The 23,933-nt window shown below is 53.6% G+C and overlaps 1 protein-coding gene across 3 annotated transcripts in view; it reads left to right on the forward strand.

Moving 5' to 3' along the window:
- Window positions 1-23,933, forward strand: part of SAMD4A (sterile alpha motif domain containing 4A) — an 83,387-nt gene that overhangs the window by 51,972 nt on the left and 7,482 nt on the right. For 2 of the 3 annotated variants that reach the window (XM_040559728.1, XM_040559730.1), the window contains exons 4-10: window positions 11,968-12,231; window positions 17,005-17,114; window positions 17,768-17,854; window positions 19,483-19,777; window positions 20,612-20,697; window positions 22,036-22,154; window positions 23,701-23,902. In XM_040559728.1, coding sequence (XP_040415662.1) covers window positions 11,968-12,231; window positions 17,005-17,114; window positions 17,768-17,854; window positions 19,483-19,777; window positions 20,612-20,697; window positions 22,036-22,154; window positions 23,701-23,902 — 1,163 coding nt within the window. The remainder of the gene's footprint in view (window positions 1-11,967; window positions 12,232-17,004; window positions 17,115-17,767; window positions 17,855-19,482; window positions 19,778-20,611; window positions 20,698-22,035; window positions 22,155-23,700; window positions 23,903-23,933) is intronic. The other variant, XM_040559729.1, reaches the window with a different exon arrangement.

Here is a 23,933-nt window from a genome sequence, read left to right on the forward strand (position 1 = left end):
GTGGTGGCACAATTAGACGTAACAATATCACGGTGAAGGGTTTAAATGTGGGTAGCTGACGTTCACGTGAGAATTCGCCCTGTGCTGTCCTCTGCGTCTCTGGCTCAACGTAGACCCCGGTTTGCATGGTGCAAGCAGCTCCGGCTTTCTCTTCTGGCTGCTCAGGCTTGCAGCTCGTTTCTAGCTTTCTCTGATGGCATCGACTGTTGTTAGCAAAGGTGTGAGCAGGCAGAAAGCGGGCAGAAAGGCAAAACTGCCCCGGGTTCAATGGGACGGGTGAAGCAGAGAGTCCTGGCACTGCGGCCAGCGCAGGCGGCAGTTACCAAACGCCCAGCTTGCAGAACGTCTTCACTTGCAGCACTTTCTTAAAAACACGGTTTAATAAGAGCGGTACGAGCCTTTGGCTCTTTGCTCAAAGATCTGTGACAAAGGGGCATGCGATGGAAGCTGCAGCCCAGCGGCTCCGACCCCTTCTCCCCCCAATGTAATTGGTTCCACCTGGGGGTGATCTGGCTGCACGCCTGGTCTCCTTTGTCGAGGGGAAGCACAGCGCTGCTTAACCCCATGCTTTCCACTCCTCTGCTCCCAACATATGACCTGGGATAACAGCATTACTTCTTCTGGTGATTTAAGGTGAAATTTTACTGGGTTCTCACCCGTGGTGTAGGGCCAGGGCACTTAAACTCCGTGGAGATCCCACGGCGGCTGCTTGCTCTGAGCAAGCCCAGTGCCAGCCCCTGGACGCTGCTGTCCTGGCAAGGGCTTTCTGTCGTGTTTCTCTTCCTCAGAGGAGGGTCAATCCCAGCTGCTGCTGTACAGGTGGATCTGCAGCTACCGAGCTGTGTGTTGGCATGCCTGCGCGTGACGTTGCTTGCTGGATTTTGCCTAGATTTGCCCCAATTCTGGACTCCCTGGTGAGAGAGCAGATGAACAAGACGGTGCGGCTCTTCCCCAGGTTATCAAGCAGTTAAGGTGGAAGAAGCAGCACCAAAAAAGTCATGGACTTGTCACGGACTGAGTGTGAGTATCCTGGCTCTCCTACGGGGTTGTGCAATAGATCGTTGCCTGCCTCTGGGGAAAAACCCCTCATTGCACCCAGTATCCTCACTGAGCCTGCTAACAGGATGGGAGCTGCGTGTTTTAACCCGTAAAACACCCAGATTCCTGCTGGGTTGTTGGGCAGCTGGCAAGTACAGCGCTCTGCCATGCGTAGATTTGCCACCCCAGATGAAGGGGATTGTGTATCATCAGTGTATGTCCAACTTAGACCGTGTGGCATGTTTCTTCCCATGGGAAGTTACCAAAACCATGAGGTTACAGCAGTGAAGCAACCAAATGGACTGTTCTTGCCATCGGGGGATCACTTTGTATTCAGGAATTGTCTTCAGTGACTTCCCTGTCCTCTGGTTTCCCACGGGGCCATGCCGTGCGCCGAGATGGAGCGCCCTGCTCCAACCCTGCTGCGTGGGGACACCGTGGAAAGGAAGGACAAGGCTGGGACGGGGCACGTGGCAGCGGCCCAACGCCGAGCCAGCACCTTTCTGACATTAATGGGGTGGTGCCCTAAGCACACCGTCATCTTCATCGCTTACCCCACCAGCGACAGGGTGTCCCAGCACGCGCAGAGGCTGTAAAACCTTTGTCTGGCTCTGATGGTTGCTTCTTTTCTCTCTTTTAGTGGTGGACTGAGTAAAGCTCGTTGGCCTTTGTTGCACTCGAGCCTTTCAGCTGTGGTCTTGCTGTTGCTCATGCCCTCTAGTGTTGCACGTACTGTTGGAGAACACTTTGCCAAGGTCTCTTTGCTTTGATATCCCACTAATTCTGTAGAACAAGAGTGATGGAGCTCTGGAGAACAAGAGCCATGGCCTTTTGGGGTGTCAGCAAGGCCGGGAAGCATCTGCTGCTGCTCTTTTATGGTTGCTGCAGAGCTCTGCTTTCTAGCCAGTATCCCTCCATGCTGCTGAGGCCGTGCTGTTTGCTGTTCCTCACCCTCTGGTTATCAGGGAGGGCGTCCAAAATCCCAACGGAGCACGCTGTGCCCTTTCTCCGTGTGCTGGTCTGCTGACCAGGTTGGTTTTAGCCGATGGGCCACTTCTCAGTGCTCATCCCACCACCAGCCCTGCTCCCTCGCTGCCCAGACGCGGTGTCCAAGCAGGGCCACCCAGCCCTGGCACCGCTGCAGCCTCAGGGGTGGGCTCTGGGGGGGCTGGGGGCAAAACGGCTCCTGCTGGGTGGGATCCAGCAGTGGTTTCGTGCGTTATCCTGTGGTCCTGTCGCCAGTGAATCACGCTTTTGACCCCGGAGCAGCACAGAAAATGCCAGCACGGCTGATTGATGCCCGCTGAGCTGTGGAGTGAAGTCAGACGTCCCCGGTAATTCTTGCAGCCCCCTCGGCTGTTCCGCGTGTCGTTCGGCCCAGAGGTTTTCTTGATGGATGGACCCTCCCAGACAGGGGTGTGTTTTACCAGCCGCTCTGGTGCCTGCTGGACGCTGGGACAGACGACAGGAAGCTGTGGTTACTCACTGCATCGAGCTTGTCTCTCCCCCAAGGGAAGATTTGCTTTTCCCGGTGCCCTGCGAGCTCCCTCGGTCCCAATCTTAAGTCAGCATCAGCACCAGGACCCACGGCTGCCGGCCCCATACCCAGGGGTGCTCCCCAGCACCTTGACTACTGCCTTGGGCCCTTAAAGCATCCAATGAATAATCCCTCCAGCTGGCTGACCACAAGCAGGCCTTGCTCTTTCCACCCCACCCCTAGTTTCCAGCCCCTGTAGCCAGGGGCTATTTTTGGGGTGCCCAGGCAGGAAGGGTCTGTGCTGGCCGAGGCATGCACATTCCCCCCCAAAAAAACTTTTTTTGCCCCTCCACAACAGCCTCCAGACACCCCTTTTCCCCAGCCTCCCCTCGTAACATCATGTAAATCAGTTTTGTGATGCTTTCCTGAGCATCCACATGTGGCAGGGAGCCCTGGGGAGAATCACGTCCCCTTCGCTGACCGCTTGAAACCCCGAAACTCTTGGATCCGATAAAAAAAAAGAGAAGGATCAGCCCTCCTCCCCACTGCCAGCAAATAGCAGCTACAGAGGACTGCAGGAGAGCAGCGGAGCGTGCACACGCGTGCTGGAAGCAGGGAGGGGAAGGCTCTGGTTTGTGTTAATCTGGAGTGAATCCAGTTCCTCCCGACTGCAGCGCTGTGCTGGGACTCGCCGCGTTATCCCGACTCAGTAACACGCTGCTATTTAATTAACTTCTGACTTCTGGTTTGAAGGAGCAGCGTGCAAAATAGTTATTTACTTCATTTGGAAATTCTTTTAATCGTTCCCATAATTACAGCTTCCTGCTCTTTTTTTTGGATATTTTTCTTAGCAGGGGGAAGGGAGGGAAGGAGGGGGAATATTTGCCGTTCTCCTTGTGGTTATCACATCCTTCAAATTACTAAAAGAGGCTGGGATAATAGGTCTAGTGATTATATATAGGCACCATCTGCTCTGTGGCTGCTTCCTATCAAAGTGCAGTTAGGAGAGTGCAAGAAGGATATTTTCTCTCCAGCTATATTAAGACTCTGTTTCCATCTCGGCTCCAAAGCAAAGCTCTCTGAATGCAAATGGATCAAATGCGCTGTAATCAATGGCTCATTTTTGGCAGCCTCGAAGCTGAGCCTTTTTTTTTTTGTCCCTTTTTTTTTTTTTCTCCCCTCAAATTTGCTGTTCCCATTCGTTACGCAATTCTCCCAGAGGCTGGGTGCTCGATGTTTTCTTGTAGCTGTAGTCCGCCCTGGCTGCTGAGCACTACGATCTGTGCTGTAACCCGACTGCGAGGAAATGCCTGAGGAACTGGGGATGTTTCAGTGCCTGAGGAATTGGGGAATGTTTCAATGCCTGAGGAACTGGGGAATGTTTCAGTGCCTGAGGAATTGGGACTGTTTCGGAGGATGAGCAGGGCGGATCTGGGGCACACACGAGCTCTCCATTTGCAGAGGGGGCAGAAGGCTGAGCTGGGTTGATTTGGGGCAATAATGGGGAAAAGTTAGGGAAAATTAGGGAAAAAGTGTTTGGTGATGTTGCTGCTGGGGCTAGTTGGGGAGCACGGCGAAGCTTGGTATTTGGGGTGGTGAGCGGAGGCGCGCTATGGCGAAGCCACCAGTCCTGTCCCTTTCAGATGAAAAACGTCTGTTCCAGGTGTGATGTACGTCACATAAGGTGTACGTTGTCCTCCTGTGTTTTGTCACTCGTAAAGGCACGCCGTCGCCTGGCACAGAGTCAGCTTTACGGGTTTTTAATGAATTTTGGGGGATTATTGGATCCTTTGGAGGGCGGATCCTTTAGGGCACCAGTCCTGGGGCAATTCTAGAGGGCGATTCATTCACCCCTTCCACTCGGCTGCCTCGGGGTCCCTCTTTTCTTACCCTACAGGTTGCGTATTGCTTCACAGAGGCACGTTGCTGACTTCTCTCTTCCAGCTTGGTCTCCAGAAATGATTTAGTGGAAGGAAGGGGTTCTCCATCTGCAGGGTAATGTGTCATAGCAGCTCCTGCAGTCAGCGGTCTCAGCAGGCAGGTGCTTCTCAAACCGGGGACCGTACAGCACCCAGCACAGGGCAGCAGCACCCCCACGACCTCCTCGGTGCCACTGAGGGTTGACAGAGTCAGACTGCAGAGCAGATGCCCTTGGGCATCTCTTGGAGTTTGGGGGCAGCAGAAAGGAGAGCTTCGGTGTCACACCAGGGTTTATCCGGCTTGGTGAGCAAGCAGGGGAGGAATTTCCCCCGGGAGCCCCTAGCAAAAATCGGTGAGTTCTGGGCTAATGAGCGAGGCTCGGATCAGCACAGCAGCGTTGTTATTAACAGGCCGGGATTCCCCAGGGGTAAACGCTGTTTTTCTGCGGTTTGCCTATAAATGTAGGAGAGAAACCGCGTTTCTTGGCCTGGAGATCGGGGCGTTACGTTCACCCTGGCTCAGGGCAGAGCCCGCTGCAGAGTTCCTCCACCCCAGCGCCGCTTCCCCGCTCCGGCCTCGCGCACCCTTGTGCTGCACATTCAATCCCGGACGGATGGGCTGGGGAAAACCCCGTGCAAAAACCTCAACAGCAGCTCCGGGCTGCTGCTCCTCGGCGGGACGAGCCGGGCTCCCCTCCAGAAACGAGAGACGGGACGGGGGAGCCGCAGCGAGCTGTATTTCCACCCGGCAGCTGTGGATGCGTGCACGCCCAGCCCGCGGCACGCAGGGGCGGGTCGCGCCGAGCATCCCGGGGCCCCGCTCCTGCTGCGAGGCGAAGGAGTGAATAATGCTCAGTCCAATTCCTGCACGCAGAGCTGTCTCCGGAGCCGGCTGCTGCTCGGCACAGACGTGTCCCCTTCCCCAGCCGAGCCTGGATGGGGCCCCGCACACACCGCTCGAAAAGAGCGGCGGCGGCACGAACAAGCGGGTTATTGTTGCGCTGTCCAGTCCTCTTCTTGAACAGGAAACGGCGTTTTTAAAAGTCTTTTTTGTTTGCTTTTTAAAGTTTGCATGACGTGCTTTTTAGCAGTCCGGGCTTCTTCCTCCTTTCTCTGCTCCAGGCAGCACTGTGCTTACATTTTGGTTTTTCTCCTAACACACAGAGCTTGCGCTTAGCACCATTTCTCCCCCCATGGCTTATGTCAGCCCAGGGTTCAGAGGCAAGGACGCGGCTTACCCGGCACTGCACGAAGCTAAACTCACAGCCACAAAATCCAAAAGGGAAAAAATGCACAAAGGAAGGAGTCCGAGGGTCATCGTGTTGAAAAATGCTCCTTTCAATTCTGCTTGAGATGCACTGGAGGGGTTTTTGGCTGCTGTTCGGGGGATGCTTCCCGACCCAAGTGGCAGCAGGCAGGAGGAAAGCACCCACCCGAAGCTGCCGGCTGCTTCATGAGGATTGCAGGAGCCCGACAGCCTCTGCCCAGCCTCAGTGGATTAAGGACATCGGCGTTTGTACAGTGAATCTTTCAGGGTCAAGCTGCTGCTTCAGATACCCGCAGACCAGAAAACGAGTTGTACATGATCAGACGCTGCCTGGGGATGCACCGTGACAAGCTTTGCAGCCAAGAGGTGCCATTCTTAGACTAAAACCAGAAACTCATCTCCAAAGGAGCTCGAAGCGCACCCTGCAGCGCTATTTTCTTTCAACAGTGACAGAGGGACAATATTCTGCTTTGCAAACCTGCTGTTTGGGCTGTGCACTGGTAAAAGGGACGCGAGGCTGTTTTAAAGGTCCTCTGGGTGTCAGGGACCCGCTGGGGACCGTGCAGCAGTGAAGGGCATTGCCAGGGCAGCGTGTGGTCTGGGAAAAACCATACCCAGCGGTAGGTGTGAGGCTGCTCTCGGAGGAAACACTCACACCAGCAGCTTGTTGTGTTGCTCCAAAGGCACTTTTGCAGCACTTTTTTTCTTCTTTTTTAAGCAAGATTTTGCTAAGGGTGCACCGGGCAGAGGGAAAGCGAGTGTCTTAACAGCTGTCGCACGCTGCTTAGAGGAAGGTCTGACTGCAGAGCCCAATTCCTCTGCTCTAATTACAGGAATGGGTGGCTTTTTCCTTCTGAGGCACTGGCTGAGAAATTGGCCCGAAACCCTGAGAAACCACAACACAAATGTCTGACGCTGTTCCATGTGGTCTTTGGTGAACAAAAACACTCTTGAAATTAGCCCTTGTGTACCAAAATAGGCAACACCACTTCAAAAAGGAAGAGAGAAAAAATAAACCCCGGGCTTGGCTGCCCAAGAGCCGGAGCTGGAGGGCTGCAGCCTGCCCGGGGCTGAATGGAGCCTGGTTTGTAGGGGAAACAATCCCACGCCCTGCAGCCCCAGAGTTTCTCTAAATCCCTCGTGGTGGCTTCCAGCCTGGCCAGCGTTTGGGCTGAAATAAAGGCAGCTTTACCTGGGGAGGCACAGGGATAGAGCAAAGTCTCTCCTGCATCCGCAGCATCCGTGACATCCCTCCTCCTGCCGCGCTCGGGAGCGCTCGCTCGTAACCCTGGCTCCCTCCCTACCCCTTTATTTTTGTCCCCTGGAAATTTGAAGCTTAGCTCGGCTGGAAACCTAAGAGCACCTCGGCAGCACCTCGCGTTTCTCCATGCTGGCTCCGGGTTATTTATTACGTTTTTCCCCAGGATGCCACACATCTCAAGCCGATCTCAGAGGGCATATATTTAGCAGCGACTGCCGGGTTGTGGCCGGCCGCAGTTCGGGTGCATTTGGGTGGGCCAGGGGAGCTTTCTTTGCAGGGAAACACGGTCTGGTATGGCTTGAGCACCCGTGGACATTCTGAGCTGGCATCGAGGTGCAAGCAGGTGGTGCCAATCTGCACAAAAATGGGCTGCCACGTGGAGCTGGGGCTGTTCAGGTGTGGGTGGAAGGAGCCAGGCTGGGCAGCGCAGCGATCCCCAGGCAGAGATGCTTCTCGTGGGACATTCGCTATGCACAGTGGTGATGTAGAAGAGGAGGTAAGACTTGTCGTGCCCTCCTTCGGATTTACTTGACAGCTCTCCTTTGGGTCAACGAAGGCAGAAGGAAACAAATGTGAGCGACACGGGGCTCCAACCAAACACGCCGGCGGGTGAGGAACGGCAGAAAATTGCGGAAGCGCTCCGGTGAGCTGGGTTTTCCGCTCTTTGCGCAGATCTGCTCGCACGTCCTTCGAATTTTCCAGTGCGGATGCGGGCGGGCAGGAAAACCCTCGCAAGCCGGCAGCGGGATGCGCTCGGGGGCTGCAGCGCTCGCGTGTGCCGGCTCGGCCCCGCGGCCGCCCCTCGGCACGTTTCCTCTCTTTGTTCGTGGCTCGAGTTCCTCTGGCTGCACCATGGAAGCCGGTCGTGCCCTGGAAGAATATATTAGCTTGCTTTTTAAATTAGAGCTTCATATTTTCATGGGGCAGGAGAAAAGGAGGCAGGCACTCTTGTCTCTGCTGCTGCTGAAGCGTGCGTGGGGCATTTATTCGGGTAAGAGGATGAAGGAGCAAACTGTCCCTGCTCAGCCATCAGCAGCTCTTGGCTTCACCCCGGACCATCCAAAAAGTGCTCCAAAAGCAGGGAAGGAACTGCTCTGAGCTGACACTTTCGAGATCATTAGCTGCATCTGCTATTTAAAGGAATCAAGGGCTAGAGTGCGAGCAGCAGGATTGGTAAAGGTGCCAATAAATGGGCAGGGACACCGTGCTCTGCACCGGTCCGGAGCAGCAAGCACGTGTCACGCTCCTGGCTCGTTCAGGAAGTGATTGCCTTAAAGCATTGCCTGCAGGCTCCAGGCTCTCTTACCACCACTAAAAAGTAAGATTATAAAATGTACATCATAGGTGCTAATGGCAACAAGGGCAGCCGGGGCGGTTTCAAAGCGCTGGTGACTTTCTGTGCCTGTAGCATCCTCATCAGAGGAATTGCCCCGACCGCATCGCTGGGAAGCTGCGTGAATTGACTCGGAGCCTAGTAAAGCTGCTTGTGGCTTAGTGAAATACAGCCTGCCGGACTCCAGCTCCGCGTTATCTCAGGAAAAGAAGTGGAACTAATTCTTATAGGTTGCGCCGGCTGATTTCTAATTGTTGCTGACCATCCTGCGGCGTTCATTATTTCTCCACCAGCCGACAACGGCTTCTAATTAGGGGAAGGAAAATGAAGATGGAAGAGCAGCAGTTTGCAAGGGCATTGCTGCTCAGGAAGGAACCCGGGCTGGATTGAAGCCAAAAACACCCTCTTGTTTGGGAGGTGTTGTTGGGGCCGAGGACAGCGCAAGCGCAGCAGGGTGAGAGCTGTCATGCAGCACCGACGGAGCAGCCCTACACATCCTGTGAGTGATCCCGTAGCCACCCTACAATCGGCTCCTGTCCTGCGAGCTCATAGGCAGTGGTGTCCAGCTGCCCATGCCCGTTTCCTGCACCTCTCATTCACCCAAAGGGCACAGATATTTCCTCACACAGAATTTCTCCCACAAGAATTTGGGGTGGCTTCAGCCCCCTCGGCGTTGCAATGCGGTGTGGCCGTGTGCCCCGGGGCACAGCAGGGACGATGCAGCTGCAGCACTCAGCACCGGTGATGCTTTTCAGTTCATTTAACCAGTTTCATCCCATATTTTTCCCCCATTTTTTTATTATTTTTTTAATGCTAGATATTTCTTTCCCCTGGGAGGACGACGTGACATCTCCAGGGCCCTGTGCCGGTGCTACTTTGGGAGTGCCACCACAAAGCCAGGAGCTGCGGTGTTTGCCCTCCCAGCTGAGCTGTCAGTGCTGAAATATCTCGTCCAAGAAAACCTTAAATATATCTCTTTTCCCGGCAGGAAACGCCACAACTTTAGGAAACTTAGCTCTGCTCTGAAAACAATTCCAGGTCCTCACTGACATCCTTTTCTCCCAAGAGGCTTCTGCAGGACATTTCTGTAGTTGTTGAATGGAAAGGGAACAATTTCTTTAGCATGAGCCGTTCCTGCTGCGCAACATTTGTGGTACGTGCCGGGAGGGGAAAGAAAGCGCTTTCAGAAGCAGGAGCGATGGAGACGTTGCAGAAATCTGCAGGGTTTCAGCCTCATCCATCAGCTGCGCGTGGCACCGGCTGCTTTTTACAGGTGCCTAATAAAAGCAAACGAGCTCTGGGGTTTTTTCACCCCCCTCCTTTCGTAACCCGGCTACCTGCTCGTTTTCATTACGCTTTTGGGCAGCGGGGATGGCTTTGATGGTGCTTCCCCCCCTGGGCATTAGCTGGGAATTGAAACCTGGCTTAAGTTCTGCGGCACGTTACACCTGGCTGGTAGTTTTCCACCAAGACTCGTTTGTGTTAGGAAATAACGCGCGGAGCCCGCAGAGGTTTTGCTGCGCTCCTAGCAGCGGAACGAGGTGGTTAGGGAGGCGCTTCACGTTGGCGCTTTTGGGGGAAAAACAACAAGAATGATGCGTTTCCCCGAGGTTTTGTACAGATTTAAGGAAATCAGTTTTGAAGGAAAAATTGAACAGGTTTCGCTGCAGTCCCATATGGGCTGAAATGTCATTTTAACGCCCTGTGCCCTCTGATTTCCCTGGGCCAGAAAATCTGCTTTTTCATTTCTTCCGTGTGATGATGCTTACAGCTGCTAATTTTGAGAAATCAGTGTCGTTCTGCAGATTTGCTGTAATCTCTAGACGTGAACCTCTTGTAACAGAACAGCACAAGATGTTTTCTGGTAGCAATCCTGATGGGAACCACACATCTACGCCCATCACACTGCAAACAGCAGCAGCGCCTCAGGTCCATGCAAAGCAATGCGGGGTGCAGGACCTGTCCCAGCAGGCAGCAAACCCTGGCTTTTTCCCCAAAGCGATCTTTTGGCAGCCTTACAGCAGATTTTCTCACTAAACCTGCAGATATGTGGCGTTTCCCCATGCTCCTTCATTCAGAAAGCTGTGCTCAGGTAGCGCACAGGCGCTCGTGCCGTCCCACCAGCGCGGTGGAGCGATGACCGAATGCAGGGATTTTTTGGTCTCGGTTATCTGGAAACAGCCCCCAGGAAGTCCAACTGATTTCATTGAGTGGAACTGCAGTAAAGCATTAAATAAGTGTTTTCTATCCTAAATCTGTACATCGAAATACATTAACTACACTTCTGGTTTAACCAGCATAAGGCAGTTTAATGACTTTGTGAACGATGAGATTTGAATTTTGCTATGCCAACAGACCGAACTTTTCCCGTATTTTTTATCTACAGGAAATAAGTAATTCGTCCATATCCATCTTTTTCTCTAAATAGCTTGCATTACCCCTGTTAAGGAACAGACCAAAGAAAAGGATGTGCAAAATCTTTGCAGAGATAACTGGAAATGAATGATGCAGTATGTAAAGGGAGCAGTGAAAAATGGAGTAGTGTGAAGCATAGACCATTCAGTAAAGATTGTATTTAAAAATATACTCAAATGGGAACATTTCTACCAAGAAACGTCAGAAAATCTGAGGTTTTGTTTTGGTGGTGGTTTAAAATGCCTAAGACATACTCGTCTACTTGACTGAGAGGCAAGTAAATACCTATGTGTTGTAAATCCTTTCTCAAGAAATTATTTGAAATGACAGGAGTCAGTGCGTTGCTCTTTTCCTAGTCTTGTTAAAATTATTTGTTAAAACCAAGTCGAACTTGGTGGTATTAAAAGTTCAGCCAGGAAATACACACATGCATAAAAATGGGAGGAAAAAGAAATACAGAGCCTTCCAAAGAGGGTTCTGGAGGGACTCGGACGCACCTCTTTGTCGTGGCTGTGTTTGTACCGTTGCTTTGCGTTTTGCTTCTTCGGGAGGGTTGAAAGGCAGCGTGCAGATGAAAGCACACCTGCTGGGCTGAGGCGCGGGGATGCTCTCATTACTGACGATAGCTCGACTGCGTGCAGGAGCTCGATAGGACTCAAAAGAGGCTGAGACATTTATTTGGATAATAAGTACCTCCACGGTTACCTTAGGCTGATGAGTAAATGCTCGCGCTTCAGGGCATAAGCCAAGTCCTAACCCAGAGAGGCTTCCCCTGTGTCTGTTTGTGATGGCTTTCCCATTCTGGGAATTTCTATGCCTTTCCCAGAAAGGTTTGGTTCTGGGGCAGGATACGTGTCCGGATGATTTTAGCTGGGCGACTTTAATGAGCTCAGTGTAGCTGCTTGAAAATTCCCATTCCCCCCGAAATAACATCTGCAGCTTTCCTGCAAGACAGACGTCAGCCCCTATTTTTTTTTTTTGCTGGGGAGAAATCCATGCAACGCCCTTCCTTAAGCAACCCCAGCAAGCTCGGGTAACCCCATCCTGTTGCAGGTACGCCCGTCCCCTTCCCATCCCAGGAGGCCAAGAGAGGTCAGGGTAGGATCTGAGTAGCCCTGGGCACCGTGAAACCATCAGCACCGTGCCGAACCACCACGCATTTGATTTTTTTTTTAATTATTATTATTTTTTCAGGGGACTCTGCTGCATCCCGGGCCGCGAGGGGGGAATAACCTGTTTGATTTTATTTTTTTTCAGTTCTCTCAGGCCAGACACACCACAGCCCTTTGAAACGCTCTGTGTCCCTTACCCCACCCATGAATGTGCCAAACCAGCCTCTAGGACATGGATGGATGTCTCATGAGGACTTACGAGCTAGAGGACCCCAGTGCATCCCTTCCGATCATGCCCCCCTGTCTCCACAAAGCAGTGTAGCCTCTTCGGGAAGTGGTGGGAGTGAACATTTAGAAGATCAGCCTTCCGCTCGTAACACATTCCAGGAGGAAGGGAGTGGTATGAAAGGTGAGTGACAAATGAGATGCCTCCCCCCCCCTTGCCCCCGCCTGGCCCCAGGACCGAGGCTTGGACGTTTTGGGCCCTTTGGGGCCGTTTTGGGGAACGCGGGCTTTGGTCGTGGTTGGAGCCTCAGGGACAGGGTTGGTCTCGCCACCGTCGTGTAGGGTGATGAGTTAGGTTTTCTTCTAGAGGTGCGTGTTCCCTCCCCGAAAAGCTGAATCTTCTCCATAGCCTGTGGATTTTAGCTGCGAGTGGTGCTCTCTTCCTCTTTTTTTTCTCTTTAATTACAGTGAAAAACAGTTAAGTTTAGCAAGGCATGGGCAATTTGTCATTGTGGTGTTTGGTGTGACTAGAAACCCACCAAGTATTTGGGGAAGTTTTGGCTCAGGATGCTTGTTTGGACTGAATTTATCCTGCATATTTCAGTTGTGTTTCCCCTCATGCTTGCTTTTCACAGAGACTTTTAGCAATAAAGGTTTGTAATCCTGTTAGTAAATAAGGCAGAAATGAAACCCCATCACTGCAGTCATGGAGGGAGAGCAAACTTGAGGCTGTAGGGGAATAAATAGATATAACTGCACAGAATGGGCGAACGCACAGCCCCTGTGCTCTTCTGAGCAGAGAAAATGACTGAAAATGGACCCCCAGCTATCAGAGACTCATTTAAACCGCTGCTGTAAGGTGTATGGCATAACACTGCGCCAGCAGAGGCGGTTGCTTTTTATTAATGCCAAGCAACTCTTATCACGTGAAGCCCGGTGATAAGGAAATCTGTTTTTTAAATAGCCACGAGGGCTGATTTTATTCGAAATGCAGACAAATCTGGGTATGTACGGGTCTCTCTAACGCGGAGCTGTGTTTGAGCTGGCACTGGCCGTCTTTGTGTGATTTGCATGGAAGAAATGCATGAAAACAACCTCACGGTTTGCCCTGCGAGGCAGATGCTTGGCGCTGAGCCCTCCGCCTGGTTGGGCTTTGCACCAGAACGTTGCCTTGGGGTAGTGGCCGCGGGCTGTGGATGTGACGGGAGAGTTTTCTAACGGGCTCTGCTCGCTAACGAGCTCGTAATCAGGGAGAGCATCGTCAGGAGCCGATGGCACGGAGGGGTCTGCTTCACGTGTCCTTTCTCCAGGTTTCTGCTGGGGGAGCTGGGGAAGAGACCGCGCTGCGCTTGGCTCCGGGTGATGCAAAGCCACAGTGCTGGGACCTGGGAGGGCAGTAATTTTCCAAAGAAAAGTAACAAATCCCCCCCATCCTAACCCAGATGGGGCCAAATCCGCCCCATTTCCTTGGGAGAACCAAATGGGACACCCAAAGGCACTGTTGCCCAAGGAGCCCTCCTGCCCCAGCCCGGTCTCTTGTCCCCTCCTCGCCACTGCTTGCGAACCTCGCTGCTCGATTCCCCCTGCCACTGAGCCAGCCGCTCCGCTTTTGTCCTGCTCCCCGGGGACATGCAAAACAGATGTCCACAGCCTCTGGTTTCGTGCCTGAAGACTGTAGTGTCGTCTCCCCTCGGCTGCGTTTCCTTCAGACTGAACCAATCCAGTTTCTCCCCAGATGGTATTTTCTAAACTCGGGGCTGTTCTTGCTTTTCTCCTCCGTTTTGTTTTTTGCCCCCAGAAAGCCTGTATCCTTTTGAAGGTGTGCTTCCCAAAACTGGACACGGTATCAGGGCTGAGCAGGGAAGACGGGGTTGCCATACAGACAGGGCTCCTGTTGCTGTGCGGCTCATCGTTCTCAAATAACACAACACCGCTGGCCGCGTGTGACCCCCTGTATCCCCAGACCTTCCCCGCACAAAGTACTGCCCGTTCCCTGCCCTCAGCTTGTGCCGTTTATTGTTCCTGCATCAATGCACAGCTTCGTGCATTTTTATTGGATTGCGTCTTATTTCATCCAGACCGCTTTCTGGGTTTGCCAAGTTCGTTCTGAATTGCAGCCACGTCTCCCCAAGCGCCTGCAGGCTCTCACAGCGTGGTGTCATCTCATCTGCACCTTCCCTGAGCTTGCTCCCTCCGGGGTGTCCGGGGACACAGCGGGTGAAAGCAGACCCACCAGGGACCCCGTGCGACACGGCGTAGCACATCCCTCCCATTTGTGGTCCGATTCCCGTAACGTCACGTATTTCCCTGCTCTCTCTCTGTCTCCACACCGAAGGAGACATTCCCTTCGGCTTTTTCCTGGTGGTTTCTCCACTTGCTGCAGCGAGGCGAGACCACGGGACCTCCAGGTCCCCCTCCGGTGCCTGATGAGCCTCTGGGATGAGGACCCACGGTGCCTGTCGGTCCATCCAGCCGTTCCTTCCCGGGCACAGCTTGGGGCACACCAGGGGGAGAGTTTGGGTAGAGCTGGGGGGTTGTGCCGCACACAGCAGGCTCAAAATGGGCTGGGATGTGGGATGCTGTAAGGGCACTTCGGAAGGCATCCATGTATATGTTGGCCGCAGGATGAATCGTTCCCCTTCAAAATTTCTTCTGAATTTCCATTCCAGCACCCAAATATGTGTGTGCTGCCCAAGCTCTGGCATTTAACGCATTTGGAGGACAGTGCCCACGAGCGGTGTGGAAATCCTCATCTTGCTGCTCACCTCAGGCCCAGCGTTTCTGGCACTCATGCCGTGACTTAGCAATTAGGTCCCGATAATTGGTGATTAAAGAGGAGCTCCGTTTGCGGACGGCTAGCTCATGGCTCCGTGGGGATCGTTGGGAAGCTGGACTTTCCACGGACCATGAAATCACCTTGAACAGCCTCACTCCTCCTGATTGCCTCTTCTCTGTGGAAGGGGAATTTTCTGCTGGGTTTATGTGTGTGTGAAGTTGCTTCTCTCTTCTGAAAGTGGCCAGTTGGGCTTTCCATTGACATGGACATATGCCAAATGTCCCCAGGGGACAGACGAACAGGCAGGCTTTTAATGTCATCACTATAACAGCACATTTCCATAAAATGAAGTTGAGATTCAAACCTGCAAGTCCCTGCTCTCCCCACCTGCACTGGGAAGGGGGCTTCCTCTTTATACCTTTAATGTTTTTAAGCAGAAATTGGTTTGAAGCTTTAGATGGTTGGTTTTGGGATGGTCACACGTTGGGACTTTTGGAAAATGGCATTCCTGAGCTTGTCTGTGCTCGGCAACTGCTATGCCCCGTGTTTGGTATGGGGTTGGTCTCCTTCAAACACAGTATTTGAGGAATTTGATTGAAACACGAATACTGACCTGTGTCAGGGGACAGAAGGCAGTGGTTTGGGTCCATGGCCTCATGCTTCCCATGTGGAGGTCCTGAGCGACCTAGAAAACTTTGAGGTTGGCCGTGTTACTGAAGGTTGTCCTTGTACTGGCCTTGGGGTTGTGAGCAGGGCTCTGGCACCCACAGCAGTCGAAGCATGTATTTTGCAGACAGAAGTGCCTCCCAAAAACCAGCAAGCCCTGGCACAGCTACACTGTCAGACCCACCGGTCCCACCAAATGGAAGCTCACCTGGCACTCAGCTGACATGAGCTGAGCAGGGTCTCTGTAGGGGGAGCGTGTAGGGTCTCGGTCCCACCGCACAACCCAGCCCTTTTTTGGGGTGACCCTCCTTTGGCAAGTGACCATGGGACTCCGTGGTTGGGAAGGCTCATGGAGGGTGGGTTCCTCCTCCCAGCTTGGAGGGCACATTCAGCAGGCAGACCCCAGAGAGCCAGCATTGCCTCCAGCCCTTGCTGGTGGTGATTGTGCTCATAGATGTCTTGTTGATGAGGCAGGGGACAAGGACTAACAGACAAGGGGATTGCCGGGGATGCCAGCAGAGTGCATGGGGTAGGCTATGATAGGGCTGTTGTCAGGTTCAGGTGCTAAATGAAGCAGGTCCCAATTTGCCAGAACATTTGAAGCCTTTGGGATGCAGAGCAAAAGCATCATCACGCGTTGGGTGCATCCCTTGGGGGTGTTCCCATGGGTCCCCCAGGCCTGCGAGACCCAGCGTAGCTGCCAGCTGGCTGGAGCTACTGAAACGGGTTGTGCTGTCTTTGACAGCGCATCATTTCTCCATGCTCAAAAGTACAATGAAAACCTCTTTATTTCTCTTTAAGCGACTGTTTAAATTTTCAGCACATACCAGCTTCCCTCACGCCATAAATCAGTGCCCGCCGTCTGCAACACAGCCGTTTGCTCATCCCAGGCTCAGCCCCGCCGGTCGCTTCTGCGGCTCCCGTGTTCCTGACATGAGCTCGTGCTGTCTGCAGGAGGGTGTTGGCATCGAGGTGGCCAACCCAGCTCTTGGACACGTTTTTAAGTCGTTTTATGACAACCCTCTTGATAAAGGGGGCTCAGTGTATAGCAGTAGGTCCACCAAGCTTGGTGGATGCTTGACTGGAGCAAATTTCAGTGGTTTTATCTTGGTTTAAGCAATAGTGCTTGGATCGCAGAGGTTTCAAGAGCCAGGGGGCTAAAACCCAACCTCTGAGGACATGTCCTCAACCAGGTGGTGGTCCTTCCAGCCATCAGTATCCACAGCTGTTCATCCTCCGAAGGGTCCCGCGAGGTTCAGTAAGGCGCCTGAAGGCTGAATGTGGCACCTGTGGTACTACAAGGTTTAATGGGTGATATTGGTGGTAGGGGATGATTGGACCAGGTGATCTTGGAGGTCTTTTCCAACCTTAATGATTCTATGACTATGAAGCATCAGCAGGATAGCAGGTGCCACGGGGAACCCAGCCCCTGATAGACTCCTCCCGTCGTTATCGCGCGTCATTGAGCAGCGTCATAAACTAAACGGGAGCTCTCCTCTTCTCGTTGTGCTGCAGATGTTCCAGCCTGGCTGAAGAGTCTCCGGCTGCACAAGTACGCGGCGCTCTTCTCGCAGATGACGTACGAAGAGATGATGGCCCTCACCGAATGCCAGCTGGAGGCACAAGTATGTCTGCTGTCAGTCCTAAAGCCGTCAGCCGCGGGCCCCTTCCATCGCTCCCGGGACTGCAACGCTCACCTTGGGCGCCTCTTCTTATGTCCTTGACTGGAAGGTGTTCTGCCCACGGGTGGCTGGGAAGCAAACAGAAAAAGGAAAATTGAGCCTTGGGAGGGTGAAAAAATGATGTTGCATCTGGAAAAGGTCACATCCTGGACTTCTGACTGCAGTCCCGGGGTGAAATTACCATCCTCCTCCACGTCACGGGAGCTGCACTTGGGGTTTTGTCTGGTTGGGATTAAGTCTGAGCATTTCAGGGGCACGGTCTTCAGTACCTAGATCTACTTGAAGTCAGTGGGACTTTGGTGGCTGATTTCCTTGTTAACCTTTGAAAACGTCCCCTTTCTCACGTTTACCCCTGTGTTATCCTTGGGATAAAGAGGTCTGCTCAATGCCTTTGCTTTCACTATTTGAGATATACCAGGGAAGGGGCTAGCTGGAAATCTGCATCTCTGGCAAATTCTAAGTGATTTTCTATGCTCCCTGCAAATCGGGAATTCGATTAATTTGTAGCAGCCCTTTCCACTTAGGGGAGAAGGGCTTTGGGTTGATGCAGCTGTCCTGTGGAAGTGTTAATGCCAGGCTCTGTGCTGTTTTTGCAGAACGTTACCAAAGGCGCAAGACACAAAATAGTCATCAGTATCCAAAAGCTAAAAGAAAGACAAAACCTGCTCAAGTCTTTAGAAAGGGTAAGTAATCACAACAACTTTTATATTTCCTACTTTCCAACTGCAACAATAGCCAAGGGTTGGCTCTGGGTGCAGCACTCCATGGTCACGCATGTTGCTGGGAACTTTGTGCAGAAACCTGTGGTTGCCTTGGCCATATCTGAATGCTATCTCACACCACTTCCATACCAGATGCAGATGTTTCTGGGGACTGCATTTTGTAGAGTGGGCTCTAATCTGTCTCCTGCACTCATGGAGCTCTGATGGACATTACCTGCAGCTCTGCCACAAGCCCAGGTACTGCCTGGCCAGCTGCAACTGCCAGCCTGCCCTGCCTTTTCCTCTGTATTTTGGGAGGAAAGGAGCAGTCATGCCTCCAGGTGCTCAGAAACACCCGAACTCCAGGTGATGAAGGGCACCATCCAACACGCATCACGGTGTCTGAACAGCACTTTGAATTTCCAAGGAGAACAAAGAGAAATTTCTTTGTCCGCTCAGCTTTTGTCAAGCTTAACCTCTGCCGAGCTGACTGCAGAGGAGCACCAGCACAGCAGACCTGCTGGGAGCAGCTCGCTTGGCCTCTCGCTATTTATTATTGCGATATTATATTATATTTAATTGCACCATCCTCAAACAGCAACTTGCGCAGCCTCCCACTAGGGGCTTTTAAATACTTCTGTGGTGTGTTGCTATTTATTGGTGTTTTCGTTAGCTCACTGCTTCACTATTTATTTATAATATGGGACTGTGCTCAGTATCGCAGGAGCTAGTAAAGCCATATTTACCCCCATATATTACTAATAACTGTTAAATCCAAGAGAGAGACAGCCCACTGGATTGAGCTCGCCTCGGTGATGTGTTTTCCAGGCAATTGCACAGCCTCTTCTCCTAATTCTCCGCCTCGGTTTTGAAATATGGTATTGATTGCCCGTCTCGGTGCGGGAGCGCCAGCCCGGTCCAGCTGGCCCGGCCAGCCACGCACACAGCAAGAGAGGGGAGAGAAGTGCCAGGGGCTGCTTTTGGGCTGCTTGCAGCTCACGGGGGGAATTTGGGCTGGGGGCTTTCCCTGTACCATGCTGGGCTAGGGCTCAGCGCCACCAGTGAGCTCCCGCTGTATTTGGGAGGATACGTCTCGGTTTTTCCAGGCTTCCTATCCAATTTTTTTTTCTTTCTTCTTTTTTTTTTTTTTTAGAGGCTAAACAAGAGCATGTGTGTGACTTGATTTTTTTGGGCAGTGTCTTACTGCTAAAGATCGCTGCTTTCTTGGAAAGAGCTGCTCCACCCCTCTCCGCTGGTTAGCATAGCAGGAATTTTCCCCAGAAAATAGTGCCCAACAGACTGACGCTGTGTCTTTGGGAGAAGGGGATCCCAGTATCTCCAAGCTGAACGTTTTTCCTACAGGGACTTCAGCTCACCTCTGGCATTTTGGTCTCCATTTTTGTGTCCAACCACATCCCACCCAGCTCCCCTTGACCTTCTCCCACCCAGGGAGAAAAACCGTGCCCCCAGTTTGGCCCAATGTAGACGGGGACATCCACCATAACAGTCGGCTTCACGGGAGGTTTTCCTGGGATTAATGGTGCCGGTCTGGTTCTCAACCGATGCCCTGTTGTCACTGCAAATCCTCTTCTCCTGTCTTGAATCCGCAGGACATCCTGGAAGGCGGCAACCTGCGTGTCCCGCTGCAGGAACTACACCAAATGATCCTCACCCCCATCAAAGCCTACTGTTCCCAAACCTCGAGCCCAGAGGAGCACGGCCGGGACGCGGACTCGCATCACCCCCCGTCCCTGCTGGGCTCGGACAGCCAAGGCTCCGACTGCAAGGACTCTGCCGCGGGGGGCATGCAGCAGCACCACTTGCCGGGGTGCGAGGGCGAGTCGGGGGGGGCCCCTTTGCCCGAAGGCGACCTGCCCGGCCAGTTCACGAGAGTGATGGGGAAAGGTGAGTGGATGTGGGGTTTTGTGGGTGTCCCGAGTGCAGGGAAGCTGGGTCCGAGCTCCTTTTTAAGCCCCAGTTTGGATTCAGGACACCAAAATGTGCAGGTGCCGTTCCACGCAGGGCGTAGGGTGCAGGGCATCGCGTCGAGCTTAACGCGCTGAGCGGCAATGTGAGGTAGGGAGCGGCATCGTGTGCCATATACAGGGCTGTTGCAGCAGGTTTGTGTGGGCTCAGACGTGCCCTACCTTCCCTCAGTGCCATCTGAGGTGTCGGTGCTGACTGCACAGAGGTGAAGGGGACGGGGACCATCCGCAGGCTTGCACGGGAGACCAGGAACAGAAAGAAATTGTAGGGATTCCACAAAGGAAACATCAGCCCAGTCCCTGCTTCAGGCCGTTTTTGTAAAAAATACATGTTTTCTGTATAGGAATCTGGTGTAAAATTTCCCAGAGGATTCCTCTGCACTTGCTTTTACAGCATGCACTCAGAAAGAGGTTGAAATCCTGCTGTCACCCCTGGGAGCCCATTTGCAGCGGGGCAGCTTTTGGGAGCAGATCTTCTTGCTGACGCTGCCTTTCGCATGTCGTAATGGGGAGAGGGGAAGGGAGGCAGGTCCTGCGCTCCTGGCTTGCCCAGGTCTAATTTTGGTGACTTAGAAGGTGCCCGTCTGGACGCTCACCAGCATAAGTGAGAACAAAATCTGACCCTAAAGATAGGACGGCACGGCAGGAATTGGGGACAGGCATTTTTTCTCATTGATGAAGGCAAATAGAGCATCTGAAGCCCTGCTCCCAGCTCAGTAGCCCCGTTACCATTTATCTCCTCTCTTTTTTGCAGTATGCACACAGCTTTTAGTTTCCCGACCCGATGAAGAGAACATAAGCTCCTATTTACAGCTTATAGACAAGTGTCTAATTCACGAGGTGAGTGGCGGCGGATCTTACCAAAATGTTCTTCTCACCGCTCAGAAACCGTTCCCGAAGTACCTGTTGATAGAAACGCTCTGGTTTCTAACACAAATATTTTTGGGGGGTATTAATAGCGATTCCGGAGCGGGCGGTGAAGCCCGTATGGTGCACGGGCACGCCGCTCCCCCCACGCTGGTGTGATCGCACGGCCCTGGAGCTGGGAAATTCCTCGTGCTCCTGCCGGCCCGAGCGGCTGCTGGGTGAAGGGGTGAAGAACAGACCCCAGCACGAGGGTGCAGGCGGTAGGGACCCAGCACACGGACCCCGGCTTTGCAGCTGGAGCTGGGTGCACGAGGTGATTTTTGGTGCATCCTGCCAGCAGGATGTCTGGCCCCTTGAAACACAGGGTGGTGGCACCCGGTGTTTGGTTTTGGTCCCCGGGGACCCCTGGCAAGGAGGTGCAGCTGCCAGGCAGGGAGTCTCTGGGTACCTTGCATGAAATACAGAGTGGAAGAGCAGGGGTCAGCCCCATGGGGATGGTTTTCCTGATGCTTTGCACAGACACAGGCAAGGACAAGGAGCTGGAGGGGCGAGAGCATCGTGCTCCAACTCATTCTCTTTTTGGAGAGCATCGGAGCCTGGAAATGGTGCCGAGACTTTTTGGACAGCCGTGCGGGGCTGTGGAAGGGGAGCGGAGGAGGAAGCAGACGCCTGGGGATGCAGAGCGAAGCCCGGGAAACGCGGGGCTCAGCAGGGGCTGGTTTCCAGCAACACCCGGCTCAGGCACAGCCACCCCATGGGCTCGGAGCAATCAAGCCAGCCGCTAATTAGCCTGCAGGCTGTCCTCCGGAGACCTCCGCTCCTCTGCGCTGGCGGCGCGGAGGTGTCTAAAGTTAGCGGCGGCGGGCACGTGGGTGCCCCCGTAACCCACACCACCAGCCTGGAGCGGCGGCCGTTTTGGGACAGATCCATCCCCTCCCCTGCCTGGGTGACCTTTGCTGGGAGCCCCAAGGGTGGGGGGCTCGCCCCAGGTGACCCCCCTGTGGGTGTCAGGGCCAGGAGCAGAGTCTGGCCCCAAGAAAGAGACAGGACCAGGGTCCAATGCAGGGGGCAGTATGGGGAGGGGACACAGTGGGGGCTTTGGGGATGCCCTGCTCTGCCTGGGGGGGTGGCAGCGTTGACCTGAGACGGGTAAATCCCTGAGGGAGGCCAGGGTTTGCTTCTGGACCTGCTGGTGGGGCTCGGATCACACCACTGCCTGCTGCTTTTCACACACGTACATACACGTCCCTCCCCATTCCGTTCAGAAAAACATTCATGTGTTTCCCCGTTTTCTCTCTTTTTTTCGGGCAGGCGTTTACAGAGATCCAGAAGAAACGGCTGTTGTCATGGAAACAGCAGGTGCAAAAACTCTTTAGGTCTTTCCCTCGGAAATCCCTCCTGGAGCTGTCGGGCTATCGGCAGCAGCGGAGGTACGCGGGCGTTTGGGGCGGCTGCGGGGGGACGGAGCCTGGCCCCGTGCCCGGCTTCAAATCCCCATTTTGGACTGGGATGCTCCAAGGGCAGCTGCTGCTTTGTGCTACCCCTGCACGGAGCATCGGCCTTGCCCCTGCCCCAGGCACCGTACGGATGAAACCCGGCCAGAAGCAGGAGGGAAGCACGACTGCACCCGTTTCACAGACGTGCAGCTCAGCCGGCGAGGGGCTGAGCGAGGGGAGGGCGGCCCCGCGCTGGACAGCCAGTGCTTGCCCTGCCTGCTTCCCTCCCTGTCCTTCCGCCCTTTACTCGTTAGGTCAGTGCCGGAGTTTCACCAAAAAGCCCTGAAATGGCAAAAAGATGGGAAGCCCACACGAGGCGTGGAGGTGCAGGGGCTGCGGTTAGATGGCATGGTGCTACGAACACCCCCTGCACTCACATCCGCGCTGAGTTTCGGGTGATCCTAGAAAGCGGCTGGGTTATTTCAAGAATGGATATTTTTAGATCGGTTTTAACAATAATGTCAGCCTTTTGTTGCATTCTGCTGAGTATATTTAATTGTAAGCTTGTGCAAGTTCTTTCTTCTCAAAAAAAACCAAAACATTCTGGGGATAACCAAGTGCGTTGGGACATCCAGGGACGCAACAACAACGAATGCAGAACTGGAGTTTTCCCCAGCAGAATGAAATGAAGCATTTCGGAATGGGAAAACCAAATAATTTCAGTGTTCACGGGAGGCACAGAAGCAGAATAGACAAGAAGGAAGGTTTTCACAGACCCATTTGGTCCGGGTCCTGGCATGAGTTGGAGATGCCAGCTCGAAATAGTCGCCGTCCCTTTGGCAGAGCCACCAGGGAGATGCTCTTGAGCTGCTCTTGAGTTCCCTTGCTGCCTCTGGGTGGTGGCGGTTTGCACTTTGCGTTTCTTCTGAGCCTCCTGCTCCCGGGACGCCACGGGTGAGCAGGACCACGCAGCCAATTCTGCTTTTCTCACGGAGCTCGTGGACTGAATGGCAAGAGCGTTTTTTTGGCCGAGGTTTAAAGAAACTGAGCCGTGCTTCCGCCTAGCAGATTGATCCAGTTTTGGGATCCCAGCCCGCTCGTGTCTTCTGAGCATGGTCGGAAACCCGCTGCGTGGCTTTCCGAGGATTATCCGGTCGTTTTTGTCTCGTTCCTCTCTTTGCTTTTAAATGCACAAAACCACCGTGGGGAGGGATGCTGGCACAGCCGACCCTGTGGGGCTCAGGCGGTTTCGTGTCCTGAGCCCGGGGTCTGCCCAAATGGAAGGAGGAAGTTAAAACACAAGCAACGAGGCACCACTTGTTTGGGCAATCAAAAGCGTTATTTCAGCTTGCGTATGAGAACAGGCCCACTTTGCACGAGTAAAATAACCCTAAAAAAATAACTGTTAACCTGGGAAGTGCGGGAGGGTGACTCCCACAAGAGGAAGGATGCTGCGGGACCGCTCTGCGGGCTGGGGTCCGCAGGGGGACCTCCTTACGCCCACCACGACCTCTCACCCCTTTGCTTTGTGTCTCCGCAGCCGAGGCTTCGGCCAGTCCAACTCCTTGCCGACAGCCGGATCCGCAGGGGCAGGGCTGGGCAGGCGAAACCCCCGCCAGTTCCAGATCCCCTCCCGCAACCTCCCCACCGCCCGCCTGGGGCTGCTGGGTCCCAGCGGGCTGCTGGGCACCCCCCAGCGCAGCCCCGCCGCCAGCCCCGCCATCCTCAAGCAAGGCAGACAGGTTGGTCACAGCTTGATATGGTTTCTTTGCT

This window comes from Cygnus olor, chromosome 5, assembly GCF_009769625.2.
Source record: "Cygnus olor isolate bCygOlo1 chromosome 5, bCygOlo1.pri.v2, whole genome shotgun sequence".
Taxonomy (NCBI): domain Eukaryota; kingdom Metazoa; phylum Chordata; class Aves; order Anseriformes; family Anatidae; genus Cygnus; species Cygnus olor.